Source organism: Phocoena phocoena, chromosome X (genome assembly GCF_963924675.1).
Source record: "Phocoena phocoena chromosome X, mPhoPho1.1, whole genome shotgun sequence".
Classification (NCBI taxonomy): domain Eukaryota; kingdom Metazoa; phylum Chordata; class Mammalia; order Artiodactyla; family Phocoenidae; genus Phocoena; species Phocoena phocoena.
The window spans coordinates 27,705,581-27,726,829 of NC_089240.1; the positions used below are offsets into that span (position 1 = coordinate 27,705,581).

Sequence of the window (21,249 nt, forward strand, 5' to 3'; positions counted from 1 at the left end):
AGTTTTAAGAGTTCTTTGTCTATTTTTTATAATATTCCTTTATCAGATGTGTCTTTTGCAAATATTTTTTTCCCAGTCTGTGTCTTGTCTTCTAATTCTCTCTCTCTTTTGTTTTTTTTTTTAATAAATTTATTTATTTTTGGCTGCGTTGGGTCTTTGTTGCTGCGTGCAGGCTTTCTCTAGTTGCGGCGAGCGGGTGTTACTCTTCGTTGCAGTGCGCAGGCTTCTCATTGCGGTGGCTTCTCTTGTTGTGAAGCATGGGCTCTAGGCGCACGGGCTTCAGTAGTTGTGGCATGCAGGCTCAGTAGTTGTGGCTTGTGCGCTCTAGAGCGCAGGCTCAGTAGTTGTGGCACACGGGCTTGGCTGCTCCGTGGCACATGGGATCCTCCCGGACCAGGGCTCAGAACCCACGTCCCCTGCACTGGCAGGCAGATTTTCAACCACTGTGCCACCAGGAAAGCCTTGTCTTCTAATTCTCTTGAAAAATGTTCTTTTTTAGTTCATAAGATTAGAACTAACAGTTGGAGAAAGAATTTCACCAATAACTAAGAGAATATTAGGAAATGGCTTCTCATCTCCCTGATAGTGACATCTCCTGCTGGCTATAACTACATTCTTTATCTCTTTCCACCTAGTTCATTATTTAAGTGCTAGTCAGTCGAAGTGGCATTATGATAGCCCTTTTCTGCTGATCTATTATGCTTCTTTGGAAGACCATCCCACCTTTGTAGAAGTGTGCTAATGGTTTCAATGTTCAAAGCAAGCTCAGAAATGATGCATAACACTGTCATCCCTAGAACAGTGAGCAGTAGATTCCAGGTGATATAGAAATTATTACCTCTACTTAAGTATACCTACCTAAGAGTACCTCAGTAATTAAATATACATGTTTATAATAATAAAAAAATCTAAAATCTAGTTACCCCTCCCCCCCTTTTTATGGTGCTTTTGCTGCTAAAATGGGAAAACGTTCCCAAAGTGCAGACAAAATGATTTAGGTTTAATTCTATTTATATAAGTGGAACTTTTATAAATGTCTAAATGTTTCTCAAATGATAGTGGAACATTCTTAATAGTTGTACCAAGTGTTTCACACCATCTCTTTATTTACCATGAGGGCTTTACAAATTTCCATTCTTTGCTGGGCAAATGGTATTCTTATTTCTGAGTAAGCATTAAAAACACTATTGATAAGAAATAAATTCCTCCATGGAGGAAGCCTTAAAAAGATTAGAGAAATACATTCAACAATCCCATATTCTCTTTATTAACTACTACGAACCTATCTGCAAGTATTTATCTACAAGAGAGGTCAGTAAGCTACAGTTCTCAGGCCAAATCCAACCCGCCATCCATTTTTGAAAATAAAGTTTTATTGGAACAAAATCACGTTCATTCATCTATGTACTGATTATGGATGCTTTTGCATTTCAGTAGCAGTAGTCGACCTTCTGACCTGCAAAGCCAAAAATATTTACTATTTGGCTCTTCACAGGAAAAAAAGAAAAAATTGCCAACCCCAGATCTAAAACCTTCTTGAAGTGGTTTATGTCATTAACCTACACCTCTCACTGAAATAGTCACCTCTATAAATAACTTACTTTATAAAAAATAAGGATTTTTTTATTTGTCCCAAATTACATCTTCCAAGCTTCAAAAGGCACCCCCTAATTGCAGTGCGCTATGATTTCGCGAATAAATTCCTATTCTCCCCAGTGTAGTTAGAGGAACAACGGACTAGAAACAGGAATATCAAAGCTTCTGTCTTGAGTCTTCGCTTATTTGGTTTCCCCAACTACAGCAAAAAGATAAATTTTCATTCTTGATATTTTTAAGATCAAAGTAGATATTGTAAACTTGTAAAGAATCTTCTTATTTATGATCATACAGATTTGAATGTTTTGTTTTTCCCATTTCCAGCTTCGCTCACTGTAGTCGTGACTTGTTTTAGTTGATTTTCATGTGGCAGTCTGACCCACCTTATCATTCCTTTAGCTCCTCTGCCACCGCCAATTTATTCCTCGAGCGTGCATCTCTTACTGTGGCTTATTACCGTCCTCATCTTTTCTGCCCGCTTAGGTCTGCCCACTCATTCATTTCAATCCACTTGCACCCACTGCCTTTCTCACACTGCCTTTTACTATAATGCCTCAGATTCATCCAGTTGTGAAAAATATACTCCCGTCTAGGGGCATGTTTAAGTGGGACACTGGCTAGCAGAGGGGTCAGCAATGTCCATTTTGATGAGTTCTTAACAAGGCTGTTAACTTCACCCCCTTTTATTTTCAGAGAAATTTCGACATCATCTAGTCCAGTGGCTTTTAATGCTTCTTAAGCATGTAACTCCTTTCGAGTGAAATCTTAAGAAGACCTACCATGTGACGCATAACAAGGAGGAGGGCAGTGGACTGGTTGAAATTGGAGATGGGAGGCCAAGAGAGGTATGGGGACATATCGGAGGGGCATCTGTGACTTTGAGGGCAGAAAGGGGGGGTCTCTAGAAGATGATGATGAACCCTAGGTTTCTGGTTTGTGTGCTTGGTTGGATGAAGTCCAAGGCAATGTTCAATTATTTCATGCCAAAGTAAACAGTGGGGTCCACTTGTTCACCGCAGCAACCGAACAAAGGAAAGACTATGCAATATTTTTGGAAAGTCAGTTCTGAACACACACACACAGAGTTTATCAAGAAGGTTGTGGTATTCTTTAAGAGGAGATTAAATGAAGCACTGTTTAAAGCGATTTCTTTAATTGATTTCCAACTGTAGCAGGGCACTAGACCTACAGTGCCCTGTGGTCTTCTCTCAGACCTACTTTTTATAATCCTGCCACTGTACCGGTTGTTTGACCTTGGGCTGACAGATACAGAACTGGGAGAATAAATAAAGCTAAACAGTAACACTGTGGGAGAATCAGGTTTATCATCTCAATGCTTTTCTTTTTTCATTCCCATGGGAGAAAGAGAGACAAGAGCAAAGAAAAGAGAAGAAATTATTGTATATTTCTTTTTACTGAAATCACTTCAATATCTACAAGGTTAGTATGAAGCATCAAGGGTGCTGCTATTAAGACCTAAGTCCACCCACATAGCTTTAATATAAGATTTGGATGTCACGTAAGAGAAGAAAAAAGGGGGAAGCAGTACTATTGCTATTGAATTGCACTCGGAAAATATATTACAAAAGTATGAACACTATAGTAGAGTTGATTCTACAGTCTATGGAGTCCATCGCATCACCTGTACGTTTGACATAAAGATTTAAAGACAGGTATGAAGTCTAGGGAGATACAGGGCCATGCTGTGCCTACTTCGCAGTTGATTGTCTTTGGGATAACAACTCTCTGTAAGCTTTACTTTCCTCCTATGGTAAAAAAGGAATTAATGTGGAACCTATCTTATAAGGCTGTTGTAAGATTAAATGGAACAATCCACAAGGAATATTTACCAAAATGCCTGGTACAGAGCAAGGCATTAATGCACGTTGGCTCTAAGATAAATATTAGGTGTGTTTGGGTCAATGAAAAAGCCAGGGGGAATAATCGAAATGAAAGCAGGCATTATTTTTGAACAAAGCTCTGATATACCTAGGTATCACTGGAATAGAACCAGACTGTGAGATCTTAGAGACCCTCTAACAGAGTTAAACATGAAGTGACAATGTTGTTTTCCCTGATTTACATCAGACTTTTGTTGTAAAGCATATTTTCCTCAATATGCTCAATATGAAGCATTTATTCACCCAGATAATAGATACAAATCCATGCATTCAACTCTTCCTTGGAGTCAGAGGTCAAGATGGAAATCCCCAGAATCACAGAGATTTGTGTCTGTAAACTTGCTTATTATATTCACATTCAAAGAGGTTAGAAAGGATAGCGTCAGCTTTTTAACCAGGATCTTTTCATTACTTCTCCCTGTTGGGATTGCAGCACATGCTGTGAATGACCTCCAGAGATCCTCAAGCTGCATGCAGAGAGCAAATTGAATCTGAAAGCTTTATTAGACAAGTTTGTCTTTCAGCTGCCGGGAGTGGATGTCAGCCGTACAGGAAAACATAAAATCTCTTGTGAAACTGGGTCCTTTCTTGAAAATCTCAAATCAAAGTGCACGGTTCAGTCCTGAGTTGTGTCCTTATTTGTTAAACATGGAGCGCAGGTTCAAAAGAAAGAGGCACATTTTACCTTAAACAAATAAGAATCATTAAGAAAAATAATAGGGCTCCTATTTCGGGTTTGCTGGACTGAGTAAGTAAAAATGCTTATCACCAAATCATAGGGTTAAAAAATATATTAATATAGCATGGGAAACTATACTCAGTATTTTGTAATAACCTATAAGGGAAAGGAATCTGAGAATATATATATTCAGATATATATATATATATATATATCAGGTGCTGTACACCTGAAAATAACATGATATTGTAAATCAACTATACTTCAATAAAAAATACTAATAATCAAGGAAACAGCATTCTTATTCATTTCAACATGAGAAGGAAAACTACCTCATCCACTTAGAATCCACAGTAAACACAGGAAGTTTATTTATATCTTTTATCCATAAATTTCTTCAAGAAGAAAGAATAGTCCTGGGAAACTGAAGTGACATGGGAGATTATTTTATTTATTTATTTTAAAAATAAATTTATTTATTTTTGGTTGCATTGGGTCTTTGTTGCTGCGCAGGCTTTCTCTAGTTGCGGCGAGTGGAGGCTACTGATTATTTTATTTTAATGGTGCCTACCACTTTTCTAGTGTCATGCTATTTAGCTTCTGCTTTTTAATGTGGGACATTTTTTTTGAAGTTGTGATAATTATCTCAGAAGCAAGAACTGAAGGTATTATAATTCTGACTTTTTCCTATGGTAGGTTATAATTCAATTTAGGCACTGGTATAGTTAGTGCTGTCAGCAATCTTGCATAAATATTAGAATAGCTACGTTGAATGTCTGTTTAATGAACTCATCATAGGCTGGCAAGTACTTTGGAAAATGAGATGAAAACATATTTTCTTTAAAATGTTGAAGATGAGAGAAGAAATAAATATAAATTTTAAGAGGAACACAGCATGTTAGACTATAGAGGTTCTCAAATCATATGTCAAGACACAGTCAAGAATGAGAGTTAAGGAATGAGATGGGGGTGAGATTTAGGCTGCAAGATTTGCATCAAAGCCACAGCACATCCCTGTTTGATCAAAACAGCAGTCTTAAAAAAAAATTGGATTTACCACTGAGAATGTGTGGACAGGTGTACCCGTCAGCTATGTCTAAGCAGAAAAATAAAAGTTGAGATATATAAGAATATTGACGAGCACTGAGATCAAACTCAGGAGATGTGGGCTTGAGTCCAGCTTCTTCTACTAAACAGCTGGACAACCATATAACCACTTAATCTCTCTCATATTATAATTACATGGGAGGTCGACTTTATCTGATCCAACTCTAAAATAAATGTACTGTTTATCCGGTCAAAATATATGAGGTTTAACATCTACCACAAGCTAGTCATTGAATAAAAGCTGCATACCCAAAAGGGCATACTTTGATAAATAAGATGTAAAATAGGATCCTTTCGGAACTTACAGTCTATTAGCAAATGAAAGTTAAATCATTACACAAATCATTAATCAAAATAACGGTAAGGATATGAAAAAGAAAAGGTATACTTTGAGATTGTATAATAGGCGCTCAAGGAAGGACCCTGTACAGCTGAGATCTAAAGGATGAATGAGAGGAGAGATGATCCAGGTGAGAGCGGTAGATGTGGAAACCCTGAGCCCAGGAAGAAACAGACACACTAAAGGAACTGAAGAAAGCCAGAAGGGCTGGACTTTGAAGAAAAAGGTGGACAGTGGAACAAGAAGGGCAGGTAGGGGTACCATTGTGTAAGACCTTGTGGGCCATGTTCATGAGTTGGAGATTTATTCTAGAAGCAATGGGGCACCACTACAGGATTATGATAGAATGAGGTTTACATCTTGCATGATTATTCTTTATGGAGTATGTGTATATGGGGAATGGATTAGAGGGAGGTGAATGAAATCAGTTAGGAGGCAAACATCCAGGTAAAATATGATGGTGGCAGAAGAGATGGAGATGGATATAATCAAATAACTTGAAAGATAATTAAGTAATAAAATCACTGGGATTCGGTGGTTGATTATATGAGGAAAGTGAGGTAGAAGGAGGTCTCCATCCAGGATCACTTACCGGTACCGCTTGCGTGGATGGTGTTGCTATTTCCTGAGATAGGAGAAGAGGGAAGAGGAAATTCACTAGCTCAGTTTTGCATGTGGTGCATCTGAAGAGTCTGGGGGACATCCAAGTGCATACATTGAGTGAGTTCTTGGATGTATGGGTTCTCTTGAATTCATGCTGATTAGCATATTCCATCCCCCTATCACTCTATGCAAGTTTGCTAAATGTAAGGGTGATCCTCAGGCTTCTTCTTGCTAGACTTATAGGCAGCATTTGACACAGTTTATCGGTTCCTTCCTCCTAATTAATTTCCTTCACTTGGCTTCTAGGTTTCTCTGTCCTGGTTTTCCTCCTACTTCAGAACTTACTACTATAATCCCTACTTCTTACCACTGAAGTCCTCCAGGGGTCAATCTTTGTATATCTTCTCTTTTCTATCTATAGTTACTGTTTGGCTTTAATTAGCACGATCTCATGGCTCAGCTCTATGCTAACAATTGCATATTTACATCTCCAGATTGGATCTCTCTCCTAACCTCCAGGTCATACGTCCCTCTACTTACACTACACCTCCATTTCGTTAACTAGTAGGCATATGTAACTTAGTTTGTACAAATCAGAGATTTTTATGTTGCCTCCCACCATCCTGTACTTCCTACCACTTTCCCCAATTCCGTAAATGACAACATCAGCCTTACAATTTGCTCAGGTGAAAGACCTCATCACATTTTCTCATTCCCCATATCAAATCTGCCAACACATCCTGCTGGCTCTAGCTTTAAGACACACCCTGAATCTGTCCACCTCTCATCACTTCCACTGCCCCTACTCTAGATGAAACTATCCTCATTTCTCATCTAAATTATTGCATTAATCCCCTACCTGGTCTTCTCTTGCTTCCACCTTCCTCTTCTCCCTACAGTTTATTCTTAACACATCCAGAAAGTTTTTGCCAAAACATATGTCAGACCATCTCACTGCTGGGCTCGAAAGCCTCTCTTATGTCTTCATCTTACACAAAGTCAAAGTCATCCCCATGGCCTCTAAAGCGCTCCCTGACGTAATCTCATCTCTTAACTGTTCTCCCCTTCACTCACTGTGCTCCAGCCCCACTGGAAATTCTTCCAATTCTAGTCATCCTCCCATGTCATGGCCTTTGTTAGAATGCCGTTCCTGGAATGCTGCAGCCTAGAAGGTTCACCCCCTAGATATCCACTTAGCTCACATTCTGAGCACATTCTGGTCTTCACAGAAATTTCACCTTTTTAATGAAGTCTCTGTAAGTTCCACCCTTATACTTCACACTCATACTCCCTACACTCTTCCCTGTTTTATTTCCCTTTGCAGTATTACCTCATAACGTGCAAATATATCGTATGTATTTATTTTCTTTATTGTCTATTCCCACAAAAACATTAGCTCTATGAGGACAGGAATATTTATCTGGTTTTTTTCCACTGCTATAATTTTTGAATTAGTATATAGATCTAGAACTCAAAAGAGAGGTGCAGATCTAAAGTAACACTGTGGGAGACTTCAGTATATGGTTGGTACTTAAAACCACGCAAGTAGATGAGATTACCCAAGAGATTAAAGAATGTGAAAAAAAAAGCATGCCTACCTTACTTTAAACATTTGAAATCCAAAGAGAGAAGGTTGAGCCAGCCAGGGAGATGAGAAAGAGCGGCCAGGGAGGTGAGAGGAAAAAGAGGGTGGTGTTATGTATGTGAAAGGAGAGAAGAAATGTTCCAAACTAGGAAGGGCCAACTGCATTAAATGCTGCTAAGAGATTAAGAAAGATGAGGATTGAAATGGTATTTTAACATAGAGGTCATTTCTGGCCTTAGGACACTTTCAGTGGACTGATGGAGGGACACAGCTGAAACCGAGTCCCCCTGAAACCGAGTTCCTCTACCGCGTTTACGATTAACTTTTCTATCCAAAACTGTATTCCCTTTCTTGTCCCACCCCTGTTCCCCTCAGGATTGAGGAGCAGCAAAGAAAAGGGGGGACTGAAACCAAGCAGGACCCGGAGAGGCCTTCCCAGGTACAAAAGCCTCTCTGTGTCCTCCGTTGCCTGTTTGCGGAAAAAAGGCTTTAGTCTCCTAGGCCTTCCCAAGTTGCAAAGAGTAGACGCAAGCAGTTGATGATTAAAAAAACCAGTAGAGTCACAGGACTCCTAGTTCCTCCTGAAGGAACATACGTAACAATGTGATGCATACCTTTGAGTTGTTCTGCAGAAACTAAGACCCCCACTGGTGGAGCATGGTGACTACACAGTGACTCCATGCTGCCCACAAGCACGTAGACCCTGGACTGGTTGGAACTAGAAAGTTGATGACTGAGATTCTCAAAATATCACCTTGTTACCTCACCACCAACCAATCAGAAGAAGGTCCATGAGTTGATGAGGCATATGACACTATTCCTCTAACAGTGTGTTTAAAAACCCTTGCCTAAAAGCCATCAGGGAGTTTGGGTCTTTTGAGCATTGCTTGGCACCCTGCAATAAACACTGTACTTTCCTTCACGACAACCCAGTGTCAGTAGGCTGGCTTTGGGGCATGTTGGCCGAGTGGACCCGAGTTCGGTTGGTAACACAGCCAGGCTGCAGCGGGGGGAAAAACAGAGGGAGGAATGTGGATGACTCTTTCTAAAGGAGTGGCCATGAATGAGAGGAGAGAGATTTGGCAGTACCTGGAGGAGTATGTATGGTTGAAGTAGAATAGTCAGTCCTAGGATGAGGAAAACATGAGTATGTATAAATGCTGATGATAAAATCATGTGAGTCAATTTAAAGATACTTTGTATCACAAAGAAAACCTTTTTTGGATGTTCCAATACAGAAGGACATGACTGGCTAAGCTAAAATGCGGCCAAAAAAAACCAAAATACCAGGTCCTGAAATAGTCGTCCAATTTAGTACAAGCCAGTAGAACATTACTGCAGGCAGAACGATAGTATCGTATAAAGGTAGGAAAAGGGTATGCAGACTTTGTGAGGTGACTGAGTCATGAGTAGAATGGTAATTATGGAACTGGGTCCAATTCTGAAGCCCACAACAAAGAAAAGTATGGAAAACACACCTGGGAGGTTAGAAGCGGGGACACAGAGATGTTTAAACACTGGAGAAACTGAGATGTTTTAAACATTTGAGACAGCTTTTTTATTCATAGGCCATGGGCACTCACCTGATCTGTGCCAGAAAAGGAAAGTTGGAAGGGAGATGTCTAAAGAATCTCTAAATGTACAAAGAAGAATGTCTAAATGTACTTTTCCTACTCAAAAAGTAATTTAGACAGTAACTGGAACTTGGGTTAGGCAGTTGAAAGATGGTTTTAAGTATATCAGCAGTGGTGGAACGCCACCTACTCTTGGTTTTTAAAAGGAGTATGCAGTTAACCTTAAGATTGCTTCTGAGAGAGAGAAAGAGCTTTTCGTGAAGATAGTGGAGAAGAATGAATGACCTCTCAAAGGCCTTTCAGATCACAATCTTAGAATCTACAATTTAAGTGCAAACTGCTACAATTTCCTTTTGGAATCTTCTTTCTTTGAGGGTTAAGTTATATTCAATTTCAAAATGATTAAGTGAAATTTTGGAAAATATTAGGAATATATGGAGAAGCCTTACTTTTGTGGGCTGTGGGGTACCTATTCTCATGAATATGTTTAAACAGTTCTAATTTCTCCTTGATAAGAGCTTGAGAAGAAATTCAACATTATGGTATATTCTATAGTGATTTCCAGCAAAGGTCCTTTTTTAGAAGGAGTTAAATAAGAAGGCTAAGGTAATTTTACTGTAATAAACCCTTTATTTCTGTTAAAATGCTGGGTATGGGTAATTGAAAGATCTCCAATGATCAGAATACTTTATTCAACCACTGATGTTATTCTCCTCCTACACACACACACACACACACACACACACACACACACACACACACACACTGAAACTTCCAGGAATGCTTCCAACAAGCATTAGAAATGACGGACTGGAACTTCTCTTCCTTTGCCAGTTCAGACCCCAAAGCTCAGCCCTAAACGGAGATGGTAACCAAGTAATAAAACTGCCAAAAGGTTAAGAGAGGAAGAACAAAGGGAACTTCATCATCACAAAATGGATATTAACATCTAAATACTCTAGTTTTCACAGTCTATCACTTTCTTGGATATTAACAATGACACCACTGTTATATCCTCCCTGTGAACCAGGGAACACTGTTGAAGAACCTGGCCCAAGACCAAAGACTCCCATGGCCTACATCCAAAGACTTCCTTCTGATCAATGTGACCAATACTGGGGCCTCCCCAGCCACGGTTTACTGCTGTCACTTTCCTTTGCATAGTGTACCATATCTCATTATATTTCAAGCACCCTCACCTCACTGATGTATACAAATATGAGTTAGTTAATTAATTAGTTAGTTAGTTTATTGCTGCCAAGAGCTGGAGGCTCTCTGTAGTTCCTCAGGGCTTTGAACTCTCTTGGGGAGGGTCAAACCTTCATTTCTTATCCTGTTGTCATAATTGATTAGGGGACCTCACTTTCTGATATAAAATCTTACGCCTAGTGTCTTAGACTTTCAGGAAGTTTTTAAGGTTTAGAGGTTTTAATTATAAAACCAATGATGGTATAGCCTTGTTCTAGGTGTTTTCAGTAAAGTAGTCAGCTGTTAACGAGACGGAGAAAGACTTGGCTGAAACTGATGTGCCTTATCCTAAGGGTTCAGCGGAAGCAGAATTAACAGTTGGAAACCTAGCTAAAACAGGAAAGGGTAGGGGGGGCCCTCCTCCTTGTGTTTCTGAGAAGGATGGGGACCCAAAGGAGGAGTAAGAATGTGAGAACTAATTGACAGCTTCCTTCCTTCTTCTCTCATGACCATTACAGATAAACGAAGGCCGTTTTCACAATAAATGAATCGTTTTCTCACAATTTAAATCAAACAAATAAATAGTATGCCAAGATTATATTTAAGCTCCAATTAACCTCATGTTTTTCTCAAACTGCCTAGATATTTAAAGTATTACTGAAATAGCCTTGGGATGCTTTATTAAACTCTAGAGAGGCAAGTGAAGTTTGACTAATAAATGTATAAATAATTTTATATGTGTTTGGTACTTAAGTATAGCCTTCAAAAATTCAGATGGAGATAAATAAATCACTGCTTGAGATATAGTGTTCCGATTAACAGCATATGCTTTGGCATCACAGAGATGAAACTTTGAATACCCACTCTGCCACTTACTAGCTTTGTAACTTTGGACAAATTTTTACTCTTTTCTGTCCCTTGGTCTTCTCATCTACAAAATGGGAATCAGAATAAAACTCATTTAAAAGGTAAAACCATGGCAGTAAATTCTGAGACCTTTTGTATTAATTTAGGTTCACCCAGAAGTAGGCTCTAAGACAAGGATTTAATTACAAGTAGTTTAATTGGTAGATGATACCAGAAAGCTGTGGTGGAAGAGTAAGGAGATGAATAGGAATGGGAAGGAAGTCCCTACAGGGTATGCCAATAAACAGGTTATCACTGTGGTCAACTGTGGTTCAACCCCCTGGAGACGTCTGGTGTGAACCACGCCCTGGAGTTGTCCTACTCAAGGAATAAAGAGGGCACAGTATTTATGCATCAACTTCTATCCATCAGTGGGTGAGTACTGTTCTAGGGATGCCTCCTTCCCAGCACTTCCAACGTGCTCTGCAAGTGAGTGAGCTGCTCCTATGGCGAGAGAAAGTGCCTGGGCAGAGTTCCAGGTGCTTGCATTTAGAAGCCTCAGGGTTTACAAGAAGGACTAGTGCTGAGGGGATATGGGTAGGCCACTAAGGGCCAAATTTCTTCCCACCTGCCCCCTTCTGGTTTCTGTAAATAAAGTGGTATTGGAACCCAGCCGTGCCTGTTTATTTACATATTGTCTATGGTTTGGCTGCTTTTAGTATACACTGACAAAGTTGATCCCATGACCCACAAAGCTGAAAATATTTACTATCTGGCTCTTTACAAAAAGAGTGTGTTGACCCCTTATCTAGTTGGTAGCACAGCTGAGATTAGAATTTAGGCTTCTTGACCTCCAGTGCAGCATTTTCCTAATTACACTTGAGACTTGCTCTCTTCAAAATTAATTACAGGAAGAGATGGTTTTACCAGTGTTTAATCAATTAGAAACCTCTATTAACTGGCACTTCTATGTGTCTATTTATACAATGGTCATTCATTTCACAGTTATTACCCTGGGAAATTTGAAGCACTCCAATACCCTGATTTGGAGTCTTCACATGAAGCATGTTCTATATGCAATTTCTTTCGGAAATGCTAAATCGGGTATTGTGGCATGTGAATGTTCCCAGACCCAGCAGCTTGTGGATAAGAAAGGATTCACATTGACATTTACAACCAGATTTGTTGGCTCTTTGCCTCCATCTGCCAAGCAGGCCTTTCAGTTTGATTCAAAGTCCTGCCTACCTAAACCTTTATCAGAGTCTCCAGGGGAGCTTCGTATAAGCGTGGCCATTCTCCCCACAGGTCTCTAAGCTGCTCTGCTAGGCAAATACTGCCTAGGCGTGCTGTACATCTACTTGAACTCCCAAGCTACAAAGTCCCGGGGCGGGTGGTCCTGAAATAACGTGGAGGTCCCTTTGGCATCCACAGCACTGGCTCTCACTCAGGTTCCGCACTAGGTTGCTCGCAGGAAGCAGGGATGAACTCCCTCCCCACTCACCATAGGCCTATGGCAGTAGTTCTTAAAGTGCAGTCCCAGGACCAGCAGCATCAGCACCATATGGGGACCTTTTATAGATGCAAATTCTCAAGCGTCACCCCAGATCTACTGAATCAGGAACTTTGGAAATGAAGCCCCACCATCTGTGCTTTAATAAGAAATGGGTGATTTTGATGATGGTAAAGTCTGAGAGTCACTGACATAGGACACTGCATATAGACCGACACTTTGATCTCTGCTTTCCCCCTTTTTCTTCAATGTAGTGGTTTGGGTGTTAAGATGGCCACAAGAAAGCCTCCCATCCCTGTGTGCCCATCCCTTTGTGGTGACATTGCAGCTCCTCCCTTCAAAAGGGGAGATCTATTTCTCTGCCCCTTGAATGTGGGCTGGATTGAAAACTTGTCTCGACCAATGGAATGTAGCAGAAGTGATGTATGAATTACAGAGTCTAGGCGTCAAGACATCTTGTAGCTTTCACCCTCATCCTCTTGAAACAATGCCCTGAGAATGCCATATAATGAAGCCCAGTCCAGCCTATTGGAGGATGACAGGCCTTGTGAAGTACCAAGGCTCTCCAGCCAACAGCCCGCTGTCAGATATTTGAGTGAATCCATCTAGCTCCTGTTGAGTTGCCAGATAACTGCATGTACATGAATGACCCCTAGTAAGACCTTCAGAATACCTATTAAGTTGCTCACAGCCCAACTGCAGACCCACAAAATCATGAGCAAGTAATAACACTTGTTTTAAGACATTACATTTGGGGTGTTTTTATGCAGAGATAGGAAACTGATACACTTAGGTATCTAAGCAACAACTGCAAAAAGTTTCTTTCCAGCATGCCTATTTGTCCTGCTAATTGAAATAATTTATACAACTCAGGCAGAACCACCTCATCACATGACATAATGTAAGTAAGCAGTCATAAAGGAGCTTGGTTTAGTATTTTTAAAAAGGCCCCTTGGGCCTCAGTTTCCGCACATACAGAAGAAATATATTCAACTAGATACTTTCAATGATTATTCTAGGTTCAGAGTTCTATGGTTCTAAGAAATTCAAATAGAATAAACTGATTTTTTCTACTCCTTAAGTGAAAAAGACAGAGAAACATATTTCACTTTTACTCCCCATACATCTAAGACTGAGTTAAATAACATTAACTGTTGGCTAGCTGCCTTCATATCTAGAATTTCCATTAGGTTCTTGGACAGAGAGATAGTGCAAGGCACAGCAAAACAAAACAAAACACGGGCTTTGGAGCCTGACACACTTGGATTATAATCCTGGCTCTTTTTCCTCCCAGCTGTGTAGCCTTCATCTAACTATTTTCCCTCCAAGCCTTGAGATCCTTACCTTAAAAATACTGTGTATAACCATATACACTTGGCAATTATTTTGAGGATAAAGATGTATATGTAAAAGCAGCTCGCACAACAGTAGGAGTGCAATGGAAAAAAACTTACTACAATGAATGATAAGTTATACTGTATTACAATATAGTGTATGAAATAATAATCACATATCAGAGCTGTATTACAAATTATATTTTCCCTTTTTATATTGTATTTATTTCAGATTATATTCCTGACTTCCAGAAAGTTAAACATTCTTAAATCAGTTCTGATGTTTAAACCACCATGTTAAAGAAAAAAAGAATGTTTGATTTTATAAGCAGCTTTTGGCAGGAAAGAGTGCTTTGCAGGAAAGAGTTCTCTGCAGGAGGTGCCTTGTGTCTTGTCACTAACTTTAAACCAGGCACCGTCATGCTCTACTCACCCCTGGCCCTAGCACACCTTCCAAATCTTTTGATCACACACTACCTTGCCTAACCTGTTCGTTCTCTCCATAGATCAAAGAAGTAGAAATGAAGAATAAGTAATTAACGGATGACCAGATCTCTTCCCTAGCTTCCCTTTCAGCAATCTCATGAACAAACTGTGTGAACAAGATAACATCTAAAGAAAGATCACAAGAAGTCGACAAGCCTGCATGCAGTGGGGGATGGCAATCAATGATTCTGACCCCCATCCCAATTATTTTGTTTTGTTCTGTTTTTTGCGGTACGCAGGAGAGGCTCCGGACGCGCAGGCTCAGCGGCCATGGCTCACTGGCCCAGCCGCTCTGCGGCACGTGGGATCCTCCTGGACCGGGGCACGAACCCGCGTCCCCTGCATCGGCAGGCGGACTCCCGACCACTGCGCCACCAGGGAAGCCCCCCCATCCCAATTATTAACTGAGATTACTTCCCCTTTTCCCTTTAAAACTTTCATGGCCGAGCAGAATCTTCAGCGTTGCTTTTTGGGGACATGAGTCCACCTTCTCCCCAGATTACTGGCTTTCTGATTAAAAGCAACTTTCCTTTCCACCAACAACTGCCTTTCGGGTATTGATTTTCAAGTGGCGAGCAGCCAGACCTGAGTTTAGTAACATTTTGGTGCCCAGCTCTGGACCTGACTCACTTGTCTTTAACATTTGTGCATTTAACATTTTTACTTTATGCCCAGCTCTTTGTCAGTTTGCTATAAAGAATGAAAGGCCTTGCTTTTGAGAAAGTTCCTCTTTCCCTCAGTTCTTCTCCAGCTCTGGCCCCAACTCCACCAGCTATCACCAGTGGCTTGGAGCTGAGGGCATTCTCAGACTCTCCCTACTGGTGGCAATGTGGAGGAAGTGGGGGAAGGGAAGGAGTAGTAAGGCAGATGAGACTCTTAGTCGGGGGAGAAGGAAGTAGGGGAGGAGAGATGAAAGATGTAGTTTCCCTCTGCTTTGGCCATGTGTCCCCTCTCCCTCTGCTCTGGCCTCACTGGTCTCCTTGCTATTCCCGCATCTTGCTCCACATCAAGGCCTTTGCTCTGATTGTTCTCTCTCTGCCTGGAACGGTCTCCCCTTGATATATACATCCAGGCTTACTTCCTGACTTCCACCAACTTTCTCATGTTCTTAAGCATTCTCTTAATAGAAAAGCTTCACTGACCCAACTACAGACAATCATGTCTTCATTCCCACTCACTTTTCCTCTTACCCTGCTTTCTTGTTCTCCATAACTGTGCTTCTCAAACTTCAGTGTGCAAACGAACCACCTAGGGATCTTATTAAAATGCAGGTTCTGGTGCACTGGGTCTGAGGTGAGGCCTGAGATTCTGCATTTCTAACAAGTGTCCGTTTGATATCAATCTGTGGACTATACAACTCTGAACAATATCGAGATAGTATGTGTTTTCTTCTTTATTAGCTCATCATCTTTCTCTTCCAATCAGAGTACAGTTGACCCCTGATCAACACTGAGGTTAGCACCGCTGACTTACTGCAGTCGAAAATCCATGGATAACTTACAGTCTGCTCTCTGTATCCATGTCCACATGCACAGATTCAACCAACTGTGGATCATGTAGTGCTGTAGGACTTACTATTGAACAAATTCTGCACATAAGTGGACCCACACAGTCCAAACCCATGTTGTTCAAGGGTCAACTATATGTGTTTCATGAAGGGAGGGACCTTAACTTATTCTATGCTGCATCCTCAGCACCTAGTATGATGTTCAATACATAGAAGTTACTCAATAAATATTTATTAAATGGATGAATTAAATATGTTTCTGGAAACTGAAACTGGAACTTTGAATCTATTCTGCATTAGAAATATTATTGTCACATCTAGGTACTTTACAGGTTAAACAGATTTCTGTGCCCTGCCACTGGAACCTTCCAACCACGTGATGGTAGCTTAAACAGGGGCATAAACCCATAATTATGTTCAGAGTTCAACAAACTTACAAACAAATCATCAGAACCCAATCTCGTTACAGAGTTAGAGAGTCTGAGGCTGAATATACAGGAGAAAGCTAGAGAACAAATACCAATAAATGATTATATAGGGACAAACTGTGCATATGTGCTGAGGGAACCAAAAATTACAGGTTGTAAAAAGAAATAAACCTGATATAATTAGTTGAATATAAACCCTGATATAGCAATTGTGGTGTCCCAGAATGACAAAAAAAAAAAAAAAAAAAGGAAGCAAAAAACCGTAACAGAAAAAAACAACCAAGGATTTTTTTTTAGTTCTGCTTAATTAATTATAGAATTGGTACAGCAGGGAAGTTTTCTGGCTCCTTGCCCATGAGATTCAAAGCCAGCCTTAACATTGCCATGAGATTTTATGCATACCTTCTACTACCAAATGAATAGAAAGTGAAATAAAATAGACTGAAAATATGCAATAAAAACAAAAGTTAAGACTACAGCTAAATGTAGAAACATTCCTCTCCCAAGTCTAATTGTGGTAGTCACGGTCCATTTTTCTTTTTCTTAAACTAAAAATGGAAGAGCTCTTAAGACTGCTTTTAAATGGGACAAGGGGGAAGTGCTAGGAGGACTGTGTGTGTTTCTGTGGTTTCAGGAATTTGTGTAGGCATATTTGAAGATTATCTAAAGGTTATAGGATTTGTTGAGACGGAATCCTCACATATTTAGTTTTGGAGGCTACTCTGGAGCTCTACCCTGATTCCTTCTTCAGGGACAACACACCCATCCCTGCTACTGGGAGTACTGGTTGTTGATGGTATTCCTTACTTGGAATTGCCTTTGGCCCCAGAAGAATCTTCTAAGATCTCCCTTTCCTCCCAGCGGGCAGCCCCTGGGCAACGACTGCCTAGTTCAGGAATACAAAGGCCAGGCCGTCTCCTGCAATTCTGGACAGCTCTGCAGAGCCAGCCCAGCTCTAAGGCTCCTGTGGAATTGGCTGAGGCCTCTGCTGCAGTCAAATCACCCTTCAGCCTCTTCTGCTGTCGCTGCCATGGACCTTTCTTCATTGTAGGTGCATCCCTGGAGAACACACCCCAATATACTTTTGTCATTCCATACTTTGAATCAGTCTATTTCTAAGGAACCTACTCTAAGACATTTTGCAGAGTAAATAATACAAATTTATTCCTATTTTCAGAATTGCAACACTTTTACCCAGGGATCATCTCACTGTTGTGCTTTTGAGCAAGTGTTTACAGCCACAGAGAATGTGATCCAGCATACTTACAAGCTCCAGTAGTGGTGAGTCCAGGGGTAGGGCCAGGCCACTTTGTCCTCAGCTCTTGAAGTAAATGGGTTACCACCTTCCACTCTGAGCTCAGATCTTCTAACTTCCTCTTTAATAGAAAAGCACACATTATTTATTTGATTAACATCTTGAAGTAACTTAATTCATGAAGTTATTAATTTATTTTGTGAATACATTACTGTATGTCTATAGTATTTTATTTCTAAAGTAAATTTTCTGGGTGCAATTCCTTTCAAAGGTATTTTAATTATTTTAGCCAACCACACTACAAATTTTTATCAATTGTTTGCTGCGTACAGGCTGTTGCTCCAGATGCAATTTCACTGAAAGGAAGTAGAGCGCAAACATTACTGAAAGCGACACAAATAAACAAAACAACAGTGTCATCTCAGCAACTGGCTTGACTCTTCTAAAATGTATCTAATGTGGCTGCACACAAGAATTTTCCAGAGAACATTAAAAATATCTTACTGCCCTCACTCACCCCAGATCAATCCTATTAGCAAGTCTTGGAGAGAGGGGCTGTGGTACACATGGGGATAAGCCTCTCAGAGTCTACTTTAAGGAAGGACTCTTGTCCCAAATGGTGAAGAAGATTTCAGTAGACATCCTTCAGTAGTCAGTCCCTTTAGGGACTGTCTCAGCTGAAGAGATCTGCCTTGCCCCAGGGCATTCCCTTTCCAGGGTAGCCCTCATTCAAGGACTGATCAAGGTGAGAGTATAAAAGCTCAGCCAATTTGGTTCAAAGCAGGACCATTTTGAGGGTCATTATAGCTGCAGAGCTCCCAGTAGAGTCAGCCAAGCCCGTTATATGGTCTGTGATGTGTTGGTATATGTTAACAATTGGCTCTCTGGGGGAAAAAAACCTGATTTCAGTATTTTCTAATTTCTGTGGTGTAAATACTCCCACTATAGCCAATTTTACCAAGAGAATGTCAAGTAGCTCACAAAATGCCTGAAATTTTGCTAATAGACCCTCATGAGCAGATACAAGCTGCTTCCAGTGCACCACTGGGTAACCATAAGATTACTTATTGCCAGTAGAATGGGAGCAGAGGTAATATCTGTCAGTTCTAGGCCGACACTTTTAAAAAATGAGTGAGGTTTCTGCACCCATTCTTTCCTTTCCCATTAACTGGAAGCAGAGGACTCAGAGGTCGTAGGGCAAACTTTCTCAATGGATTGGGGGGAGAGTTTATCCTAATACCCTGGAGCAGTGGTTCGCCTACTTTGGGACCGTCAGAATCACCTGGAGGTCTTGTTAAGCCACTGATTGCTGGCTTTCAGCCCCAGAGCTCTAGATTGAACAGGTCTTGAGTGGGGCCCAAGAATTTACACTTCTAACAATTGGACAGTTGATGCTGATGCTGATTGCCCAGGACCAAGGCCTAAGGTGTCCGTTATAGGTAATAAGTTACCTAAGCATCTACAATGGACTAGATATGTACCATCCTTGACAAAAATAAGAAAACAGGGGGCTTCTCTGGTGGCGCAGTGGTTGAGAATCTGCCTGCTAATGCAGGGGACACGGGTTCGAGCCCTGGTCTGGGAGGATCCCACATGCCGCGGAACAACTAGGCCCGTGAGCCACAACTACTGAGCCTGCGCGTCTGGAGCCCGTGCTCCGCAACAAGAGAGGCCGCGACACTGAGAGGCCCGCGCACCGCGATGAAGAGTGGCCCCCGCTTGCCACAACTAGAGAAAGCCCTCGCACAGAAACGAAGACCAACACAGCAAAAATAAATAAATTAATTAATAGACTCCTACCCCCAACATCTTCTTTAAAAAAAAAAAAATAGGTCCTTAAATCATTTTCTGTAGGACTTAATTTTCTTGAGGAATCCCACTTAAGAAAAGCTGCCAAGGGAATAAATACTAAAAAGTCATCACTTCCTATTTTAACTATCATCTATGCTCTTAAGGTTATTTATTCTATTGTGTCTGAGATCATGTCAAATCAGGGCTTTTAATTTCTTCTCCCAGAGTGAATGCTGTTAAACATTTACTATCACATCAATGAATATAACTCTTTTCATTTATTAAAACATAAGCCTTGAATCCAAAAGCAAACAAAAAATGCCTCTGATCAGTAAGGAAAACCATCGCTGAAACTCATGACATGCAGAAGATATTTTTCCATTCTGACATCAAGCTAAACACTGAGAATTAAATATTATCAAAGGTTAGTGAATGAATATATATATCTATGCAAAAGAGCAATAGATAATAGTGAAGAGACAATAAATGTAAAAGTAGACAACTAGAAAATGTCATGATCTTGGTCATTTATTGAAGGGATAAGAGTGCAGCAGGTGGTGAAGTCTCATCATACATCATTTAACCTATAGGAAGTCACCTATATATGCTGGGAGAGGGAGAGGGAGATTAGAGACTGATTTACATACTGCTGAGATCTGCCCACTCTTCCGCTCGATAAGCATATGGCCCCATAGTGAGTGGGTGAGGAGAGATGGGAATTTGCTGTTTCTACAGTTGGCTTAGGTTTCACTTTCTTCTCATGGTGTAAGCATCTCACTGCATTGAGTTAGATTCTAATATTTAAAGTATTTATCTTACAACCTGGCTTCTAAAAGAAAATTACTTCATCTGGGTCTCAACTGAAGCAACAGTGATCAGTACTGAACTTCATATTCCATGCACATGATGAAACTGAACAGGATCCGGCGGGGCTCCTGGACACAAGTCTTTCTGTGTCCCCCATTTCTTGTTTGTAAGAAATAGGCTTCATTCAGCCTTTGTGACCTCACTTGAGTTCCAAAGGGCAGGTTGGAACAGTTGCTAATCAGGGAAGGGAGGGGATGTGAAGACAAAGGAGGAGCAGTCAAAAAACAATAGTGCAGCCTTGGGACAGAATCCTGGTTCCACCTCAAAAGATACACATAACAGTATCTTTGAGCTCTTTGGCAGAACTAAAACCCCCAACAAATGGAAGATGCTAACTCCTTGATGAAGCATTCTTCATTCCAGAGAGAAGGTCACAGTTTGATAACCTCAAGAACTGCAGAAGCTCACCAGTAGACCCCCTGAGGCCAGATTAAAGGAATGCAGGCCCTGCACACACCCAGATCCTTATCAGCAACCCCACCCTTGAACCACTGCTATAAAACTCCTCACCAAATTCTCCCAGGTTGGGACACACAGTTTTGAAGGGCATGAGCCCGCTGTATCCCCCTTTGCCTGGCAAAGCAATAAAGCTAATCTTTTCTACTTCACCCCAAACTCTGTCTCCGAGATTCAATTAGGAGGCACCAGTGCA

At 40.7% G+C, this 21,249-nt stretch overlaps 1 protein-coding gene across 2 annotated transcripts in view; it reads right to left on the reverse strand.

Annotated features, from left to right (window-relative positions):
* Nucleotides 1–21,249, reverse strand: part of DMD (dystrophin) — a 2,035,184-nt gene that overhangs the window by 721,707 nt on the left and 1,292,228 nt on the right. For both annotated transcript variants that reach the window (XM_065901098.1, XM_065901100.1), the window contains one exon: nt 17,952–18,060. In XM_065901098.1, the coding sequence (XP_065757170.1) occupies nt 17,952–18,060 (109 nt within the window). The remainder of the gene's footprint in view (nt 1–17,951; nt 18,061–21,249) is intronic.